The following is a 10,117-nucleotide window of genomic DNA, read 5'->3' as shown; positions in this document are numbered from 1 at the left end:
GGTTTTTTTTACAACATATCATATCAGCATCACACTACTTCGAAATTGTACCATGTTATGCCATGACAATACTTTGTTCTCAAAAGTGTACAAGAAACAATGCAAATTACATAACAAATACAAATATACGACAATGTGCTTGTTTGGAAATTAACCAAGAGAACAGGTTAAAAGATATACGAGTATGCTATATAAATATTGCTCCCAAATTATAAAAATCAACAGTCATGTTAACCTAACAAAACCCACCATTAACAACTAGATTTTTTTTCAAACTATGCAGTGTCTTTTAAACTTATGAGCTATTGTGTAACTCAAAACAATTAATTTCCAGTATACCACTGATACACACGATTCAAAATGTCTACTAAGTCTTGTTTAACAAAGAAAAATATTATAACTGTGCGATGACATGTAAAAACACAGAATGGTTGTATAAAAGAATACATGTACTTAACTGCAATGTTATTTTTCACTATAAATACTTGTACACTGTTAGTTTGTTGGTGACTTGTCCCACATAGAGATTGTTCTCATCATCCACACACAGAATACGGGGACACTCTACCTCTTGTTGTGATGTGAGTAATAGTAACAAGAACTGACCGTCTTGATCAAGGAGATGAACAGAGTTAATGAATCTATCACACACCAGGATGTGACCGAGGACATCAGTGCAGATTCCATAGGGACTGAACTCTAACTCCTGACCTGTGTAAGAGAACCTGTGTTGTCCTGATTTATTCACCACCACTACTGCCTCCTTATAAAAGTCTGATGTACAGATATCTCCATTGATGTTTTCTATGATGTAGTGTGGATAACTATACAGTTCCTGTCCTTTGTTATCCGTCTGTATGTTCTGTAGTTCTTTTCCTGTCTTCTTGTACCTGGTGACTTTAGCCTCTCCTAATGTCACCATCCCCACCAGTAAGTCCCCGTTGATGTGTGAGGAGTGTATGCTGAGTGGTCTCCAGACTCCAGTTTTAATGAATTCGGTGATATTATTATCCTTTGTTATTGTATTGATGACTTTCTTGTTTTTGTCTGTAAAGATCAGAACCCCGTCCTGTGTCACTGTGTGGTAACCACGTCCACCACTGGTTTCTATCTTCTGTATCACATTCCCCTGTAGATCTGTTTGGAGAAGATTACCATACTCGTCACTGATCCAGAGTCTGTCTGATTGATCTAGTGATACATGGAATGCACGATCAACACCTGGTACATTGAACTCCCTGACTTTGGTGACAGAGGCAGATAGAGACAATGTTTGTTTCTTGTCAGATTTCTTTCTGTCTTCTTTCATCTGTTCATGTGTAGGTTTCATTGCTGTGTTGTAGACATTTTCAATGGGCTTTATTTCTCTCTTCTTTGCTCTAGTGTTGGGGACATGTATTTCACCAAGTAGTTTTGTGACATCACTTTTGCTGTATTGACCAGCAGTAAATCCTGGTGTGACTGGTTTTGTTGTCTCTGGTACAGATCGGATCTTTGGTTTCTTCTCAGACATTAATTTCTTGGTTTCTGTAGAGGACAGGCATATGTGGAGCTCTTTGACAAGGTTATTTAGATAAGTGATGTAATCATCCATTGTCTTGTCTTGGGTGTTTAGATCTTCTAACAGTGAATGCTCTATCTGGTCTAACTGCTTCATGTTCTCAGATATGACTGTGTCCACCAGACTTTTCAGGGTCTCACCTTCAGTCTTCATAGATGTTCTAATGTTGTCCATGATGTGTTTGATTTCTGAGGAATCTTTTTTGATTTCTTTCTGTAAATCTTGTGATGTAGGGAGAAAATACTCATGAATCTTGGAAATTTCTTCCTGAAAGACTGCAATTTTTTCTGCATAAATTGTTTCTAGATCAGTAAATATATGCCCTCGATGGTTTTGCTCTGTAGTACATTTGGAACACACTGGAACTTGACATTCTGCACAGAGCATGTCCACATCTTTAGTGGGTTGGATCTTGCATTTCTCAACAGGAAGTTGTCGTTTGCGTTGTTGGTAAAGGACCACCTCATGGTTCTTGTTTTCTGGTCTTTTCAGATGTTCATCTCTGCATTGTTTACACAATCTTTGATAACAAGGGTTGCAGTAGAACTCACAGTTTCCTTCACAGTCTTCAATGCCGCACTCTAAAAAGTGCTGGGCTGTGCGGGGAATATCAATTTTAGATAACGCCATCTGAAAAAATAGGAATATATGTTTTATACATATGTTCTAATCCATATTTGTTTTAGAATTAGGGGGAAACAGATATTAATCATTAGTAAACATGTCAACATTGATAGAACAGTGAAGTCGCCAATTTCGCATGCTAAGAAATCTCTTCCGCTTTTTGCAGCGATGAAGTCAATAAAGTGTAAATAATGCAAATTACCCATATTCCCCAAATGCTGCCGAGACAATTTACGTACTAGGCACAGGTTCCAAAGTTGTAAAAATGGCTTGGAAGAAAACAAAAAAAAAAAAACACCTCAAAAGAAAGGAAAATGAATTTTATATGTATGGACCTACATTTGATACATACTAAGTTAAAGCCATATATGGCGTATGTACAATGAAAATTATTAGGCTAAAATTATGATAACTTATTATTTGTATCATTACTTTATATAAAGATAGAACTTTTCCGTAAATTACAAAATCTAAGTCAATTACGTTATAAAGATAACCCAATTTTATTTGGATCCTGGGAATTTTCTCCGACTCGGAAGAAAATACAAAAGATTTAAATAACACATTTCAGAGAAGATAAAATCGTATTATTAGTTGAAACGAGGTGTTCTCCGTGTTCAGAATTGTATGAAAAGTTTAATTTAAATGTATTAACTATATTTCTTGACTTAATTTTGTATTTTTCAAAAATATATTTTTTTGATCAATTACGCCATATGGCTTTAATTTTGATTGGTCAATTACCGGTGTGAAACCTCTACCTAATTAGTACGTCCCTCCCCTATTGTTTAAACAGGAAATTATTTCAACTTTCGAGAATTTGGTAAAGATGCGGTACCTCCACAATAAAGGGAAAAGAGTACCAATTATTTTCCCAAAGAACTCTATATAAACCTTATGCCCTCCAAGGAAATTACTAGTTCCCGTTCAAACAAATCTCTGATAGCATTTAAAAGTTTGTTCTAAGCACTTATTAAAAACACGAAAAAAAAATACACCGTGCCTTGGCGTTTATAGGTCAAATTTGCAGTTATTTAGAACTTACAGCGATCGGCAGTAAATGACACCCTGCCAAAAATATCAATCCCCACTCCTACAATCTCCCCTGGTATTTCTATATTTTCTGTAATATTCCCGCATTCCATCATTTATTTCAAACATTAATATTTTTACTTTAAAATGAAAATATTTACATGCCTGAATTCAGCCAATCAGGTAAACCCCGCCGAAATATGGCTGAAAAATTGCCGACTCGGCGTTAAACAATATAAAATCAATCAATCAATCTACCCATTTATTACTCTGCTTCATCTTATCGTACCCTACATCAATTTATACTAAGAAGAAAATTATATGGAGATGCATGTACGTCAAAAATTGAAACGCAGCTTACCGGTATTTCTACTGAAGAATTAGTTTACTATAAATAATTTTTAACTTTCTTCTTCTTTTTTTTCCTTTTGTTTTACATTAATTGATTTAGATGGACCCCCCCCCCCGCCAACAAAAAGAAAGAGAGGGTGCGAAGGCTTCTAAATAATTAGTTTTGTATCTATGTTTTGAACCCAGTAAAACTTAAGATCCCTCCCTCAATACTGCTGACATTAATTGTTTGCGCACATCTCCTTGGGGAAGAATCACAAATTAATGTTAGTTCTGCTTTGATTGAGTTCGCTCTCCGAATAGAATGCGTTATTCTCTTTAGAGAAGTAGACAGGCTTTCACCTACAACACCCTGGATGAAGGCGAAAGCCTGTCCACTTCTCTAAAGAGAACAAGAATGCGTAGGTTTTCTTGGCATGGGGTCGTCTCCAATTCAGTTCCGGGTCAGTCGTGTGAATTTTATGTCATATTGTTAAAAATTAAAGCGGAAAAAAACTTAATAAATACACTGGTCATAAAGAATTGGTCTTTCTTTCTAAAACTGATAACAACATTTTGAAAATCAAGTTAAAAAGAGCATCCAACGAACCAAATTATGAAACGCGCGCATTGAAGACACGGATGAATGTGTTTTGCTGATTGGCAACTTTCGTTTTTGTTCGCTGCAGCAAGGCAAATATATAAAACTTCTAGATAAACCATAATAGCTCGAAAGTATATCGCATATATTAAGTTTTAATTCAGAAATCAATCATTATGATTATTACCTGAATGAATTTACACTGATCAACAAAATCAAACAGTAGTAGTTTCTCCAATTGCGATCAGGCGCGTAGCCAGGTGTACGTTTGTACGCAAAAACGTCCACATCATTTTCGAAAAAAAAAGAAAGAAAAGAAAAGAAAGAGAAGAGAGGAGAGCGAGGTAGCCGTAATATTGTAAAATGTACCCACCCATCCTTTTTGCAAGTATTATTAGTAATAATTAATTAATATTAGTAAAAAAATTTCAAAAATAAAAAAAAAATACTTAGAAATATTAAGAATTAATGATAAAAAAATCAACAGAGTCAGTTTTGGGGGGAAATACGATACTATACACCTCACTGAAATCAAAAGATATTCTCGGATTTTGGTTAACTATCGAATATTGCTGATTTTTTTCCAAGTGTAATTACATTCTTAAAGAGTTTCTCTGGTGTAGATGTCACCCAAAAAACCCCAGTCGGTTCCCTTAAAACAAACGATAATTTTATTTAATGCCAAAATTAAAATTTCTATTAATGGAAATTGACTTCCAATCACAATGCTTAACTTCTGAAACGGTAACCCCCCCCCCCCCCCAATTTAATCCTAATATCGGATTCATGCAAGGCTTCAAAAAATCATAAATCAGCTTTACATATGAACATCAAAAATCGAAAAATTCGTAAAAAATAGTAATAAGGCCTATTTAAGTATTGACATCTGTACACTACCTTAAAATCATTAGTATATTTTACATGTTTTTATAATTGTTGCAAAAAGTTTTAAGATACCAGTTTTGTGAATATTTATGAACATTCATTTTAAAATGTATACAATGTGCATAGGTTATGTGCAAGAAAATGTGCTGAAAAGAATTCTTTTGTCTTTGTTACATGTATTTTCAATCTTTAGAGATTAATTCGTAATATTAATGTAAGCCTAGCTGACTATCAGTCAATTAAGTGGTCTGTCTACACCAGTCAACCACTCTAACCAACTACCGTATGTTACCATACGTATTTTTTCGAGCTTCAAAAGTCTAAAATTGTTTTAGTCGGTTTGCTTTTGGACAGTTCTTTTCTCATTTTTGAGTGACTGTCCGCATTGCACATCGAAATCGTCGAAAATTCACCAGCTTTCGCGGGCTTCGCCCCCTTAGTCCCAACCAGGGCTTCGCCCTGGACTCTTTGGGGACCTTATGGCGGCCCCCAAATCCCAGCCTATCCAGGCGTCCACATCAAATGTACCCTGGCTTCGCCCCTGGCGATTCACGTAAATCTCAAGGTATGAAACATGTCACAACTCAATGCAAAATACCAAGTGACATCTGTGTACCTTGATTAATAAAAGTAGTCTACCTGGAAAATATTTTTTCTGAAAAACAAATTTGAGTTTACTTTTCAAATACTTTTTTTAAATCAAAAAACAGTTCAATCATCGTATTTTAATCCTAATACTGTTAATGTATCATATTTAGCGTGTATGATATTTGGCGGAAAATGATTTTTGTACAAATTAGAGTTGATTTGATTTAGTGTTTTTTTTTCTAATGTTCTTATTTATGTATACAAGGACAAGACTTTTAGCGTTTCACTTGAATAAGCGGAATTAAGTTTCTTTCCGTCAAAAGCGGTAAAAAGAATACACAGCCAAATGTAATACGTTTACAGTATCACTTTTGTACTGCATATTGCAATTTCTATTGTTGTTATTGCTTTTAAAAATAAACTATATGTATTTCTGTGGTTGTTTCTGTTTTTCCGAGCTGCATGAATTCTTATAGCTTCAATTTAACGAGGCCGAGTCTAATTCGAGTGCGCATCACTTTGCGCAGCTTTTTAATTTCATGCAGTCATTAATTATTTTAATTTTAATACAAAATTAAGATTATTTGTGACTCCTACTGATCTGAAAATGTGATTTTGCCACAATTATTAGAAAAAAACTTTGAAATGGCTCCAACAATGTCACCATAGATACGTATTTTTACCGTAATATGGCAATTTTAGAGGTATTTGGCTTCGAACTAGACCAATCGAGATGGTGAACTTTTTTGGAAATTTCACAATTTGGTGACGTTTTACATTTACTTTCATTTAATTGAATTAAAGAGAAATTCCTAGGGCAGAAGTACAAAAATATTGAAAAAAATGTAATAATTTGGCGATTTTCCAACAAATTCCCATAGGGTCCAATTGTAAAGTTTAACAACATGTAAGATGGCCCACTAAGAAAACGGGGTGGTAAACTTTCAATTTTTTAATCCTAAAACAATAAATATAACAGTAAAAATAAATTGTCCCAAAATTATCAAAAATACACGAATCCGATTTTTTGTCCACGATTTAGGGGTATAATATACTGGTGTCTCATTATATCGCGGTACTTAATTCTTTTGCATAAATCGTGTAATTTTCTAATTTTTGTTAAACCTTGCATCAGATAATAGTTATAATTCTAACTTTGGCATAAATCTTTTGTGTCCAATTATTTTCCAAGCTTGCATCATTTAATGAAGACGGAAGACCTTATTGTTTTTCTTAGGTTTCTTTACCACTATTTAAGGTCTTTCGTCTTCAGCGGAAGACCTTATTATTTTTCTTAGGTTTCTTTTCCACTATTTTTAAGGTCTTCCGTCTTCAGCGGAAGACCTTCTTGTTATTCTAAGGTTTCTTTTCCACTATTTTTATTATTTTCATTATTGTTTTTTTTTCTTACCGATTTTGTGCACGCGATTTCTCAGAAACGGCTCGATCGATTTTCATGAAACTTTCAGGACTGATGGAACATCAATCAAACCTGATATATAATTTTTTATTTTTATGACGTCACTTCTGGTTTCCAGATTTCCGCGATTTAGTGATTTTCAGAGGGTCACATTGTCCAGCATTTTTCTCAAAAGTGCTTCTAGATAGAAACATAAGATTTTCAGCGATGATAGACCAACATGTGCTGATGTGACACACACCTTTCTTATTCTCCGGAAGTGCAGCACGTCGGCGCTCACTATGGCTCGAAAAAGGACCTATCGGGAATTTAGAAATTTCTCACACATTTTTGGCAATATCTTTTTACCCGTTAATATTTTGTGAAGACATATAGAACAAAAGTTGTGAAGAATGTCACGATCTTTCGAAAGATATCAACGATAAGGGGCTGACCCCTATAATAAAGGGCCAAAAGGGGCCACACGTTTTTCCTTTATATCTCAAAAAGTATTGAGAATTTGTTATATGTCAAAGAAGCAAAGTTGTTCAAAATTTCAAGCTCTATCTAATGGCGTCGTCAAAATACGTCCAGCTACGTCACTTCCGGTCCAACCGGAAGTAGTCAAAAATTGCATATTTTTGCTCTTCTTGACAGGTTTTTGGATTTCATATGTCACTAGAAGCTTAAATCTTAATTTTCCGTCCGTCGACGTCACTTCCGGTCAAACTGGAAGTTGCCAAAAATGGCTTAATTTTGCAATTATTAACATAGATTTGGAGGATTAAACCATTTTGGGACTCATTACTCTATTTTTTTTAATGAAAGTTACTTCCGGTCAAACAGGACGGAAGACCTACTCGTTGCTTTGCAACGAGCTCGGCTCTAGTTCTTATTCTTATTTTTTTTCTTACCGATTTTGTGCACGCGAGTTCTCGGAAATGGCTTGATGGGTTTTCATGAAACTTTCAGGTCTGATAGAACATAAAAAAAATCTAGAAATAAAAATTTTTATTTTGATGACGTCACTTCGGGTTCGGAGATTTTCGCGATTTTGTCATTTTTAGAGGGTCACTTTGTCCGGCAAAGTTCTCAAAAACCGTTGAAGATAGAAGTATGAAATTTTCAGTGATGATAGAGCAACCTTTAGAGAAGTGAATTGAGTATATCATTGTTTCCGGAAGTACGAAGCACCAACGCTCGCTATGGCGCGAAAATAGTCCTATCAAAAATTTCAAAAATGTTGACACCTTTTCAAAGATAACTTTTTACCTAGTAATATTTTGTTAAGACATGTAGAACAAAAGAAGTGTAGAATTACACAATCTTTTAAATGATATCTCGAAAAAAGGGCTGGCCCCTAAAATTAAGGGCCTAGAGGGGCCAAAAGTATTTCCTTTATATCTGATAAAGTTTGGAGAATTTGTTATACGTCAAAGAAGCAAAGTTGTTCAAAATGTCAAGCTTCATCTAATGAGTTTGTTGAAATACATGTACGTCCGGCGACGTAACTTCCGGTCAAACCGGAATTAGTAAAAAATTGCACATTTTTCCTGTTCTTGATAGTTTTTTGGATATCATATCTCACTGGAAGCTCAATTCTTAATTTTCCGTCCGTCGACGTCACTTCTGGACAAACCGGAAGTTGCCAAAAATGGCTTAATTGTGCGATAATTAACATTAATTTGGAGGATTAATCAATTTTTGGACTTCATTTCTCTTTTTTTCTAAAATGAAAGTTACTTCCGGTCGAACAGAACGGAAGACCTACTCGTTGCTTTGCAACGAGCTCGGCTCTAGTTTGTGGTCTATTTTTAAAACAGGAAGTCTTATTTACCTCCTAAATTGGAGAGTCTCATTGTATCGCGGTATGGAAATACATGGAAACTTGTAAATGACACAGACCTCAATTTTTTGAATTTACGATGTAATTCTACATGAAAAATAGTCTGGTTTCCATCCCACAATTCCGTTCGCGCACTCTCTGCATTGAGTAGAGAGTGCGCAAATGGAATTGTGGGAAGGGGACCAGGTGCCCGTTTCACAAAACTATCTTATGACTAAGAAATGTCTTAAGACCGAAAATTATCGTAAGATTTCACCATACCCGTTTCACAAAACTGTCATATCTTATGATAATCTTAAGATCTATCATAATCTTAAGACAAGTAAATACATGTCTTAAGTCGAAAGTTGAAACTTGCGACAATATGTATTTCGCCTAAAAACTAAAGAATTTTGAAAGAAAACGGGTTTTGGAGATAGAACAATCCTTTAGACTATATCAGACCAGTCAGAACAATGTCAACCCCCCCCCCCCCCCCCCGTCAGAGAAAATAGCCAAAAAATATACGATAGAAAAAACTCAAATGTACCTACTTTATGTTTTCCCACTTTATTCATTTCAAGACATTTTTCTTTGGTTGTGCCCTCTCCCAACTGAAATTGCACCCCCCCCCCCCAAAAAAAAAAATAATTTAGTTTATTTTGTTACATTGTGTCAGACAATATATAAATGGTTTTTATATGTCTCTAATTGTGGAGATTTAGTTTCAAAGTAAACATTTTATTTGTATTTGTATGTTGTATATCGTACTAAATTAGATAAAAATCAAATACATGTCGTTCAATTTCTGAGGTATCCTCTTAAAACACATGTATGTGGATGACAATTCAATATGCTGTTATATTTGATGCTGTATGTACATGCTTTCTTTATGCTTTTTTATGATTGTATTGAAACAGCAAAATTTTAATTCGAATTTTTTCTTTCGTATCTTTTTCTTTTCTTAGTCTGTTAGCCCATGGGGATCCGGGTTAGAATAGATCCTCAGTACTTCCTTGCTTGTCGTAAAAGACGACTAAACAGGGCGGTCCTTCGGATGAGACCGTATAAACCGAGGCCCCGAGTCACAGCAGGTGTGGCACGAAAAAGGCCTTCCCTGCTCAAAGTACCAACCATAGGCCTAAATTTGCAGCCCTTCACCAGCAATAGTGACGTCTCCATATCAGTGAAAAATTCTGGAGAGGGACGTTAAACAGTTTACAATAAATCGATCAATCTTAGTCTGTTAGCAGTGATATATTGTTGCAGTAA

At 35.0% G+C, this 10,117-nt stretch overlaps 1 protein-coding gene across 1 annotated transcript in view; it reads right to left on the bottom strand.

Annotated features, from left to right (window-relative positions):
* Nucleotides 1-379: 379 nt before the first annotated feature.
* The window catches only part of LOC134246587 (uncharacterized), a 51,045-nt gene continuing 41,307 nt past the window's right edge, over nucleotides 380-10,117 (bottom strand). The window contains exon 2 of the mRNA XM_062728974.1: nucleotides 380-2,191. Coding sequence (XP_062584958.1) covers nucleotides 476-2,191 — 1,716 coding nt within the window. The 3' untranslated portion in view covers nucleotides 380-475. The remainder of the gene's footprint in view (nucleotides 2,192-10,117) is intronic.

The sequence above is a fragment of the Saccostrea cucullata genome, unplaced genomic scaffold (assembly GCF_032062105.1).
Source record: "Saccostrea cucullata isolate Sc308-1 unplaced genomic scaffold, CSIRO_AGI_Scuc_v1 ctg2955, whole genome shotgun sequence".
NCBI lineage: Eukaryota > Metazoa > Mollusca > Bivalvia > Ostreida > Ostreidae > Saccostrea > Saccostrea cuccullata.
The sequence above is the reverse complement of the archived record's forward strand: the minus strand, read 5'-3'. Positions and strand labels throughout refer to the sequence as shown.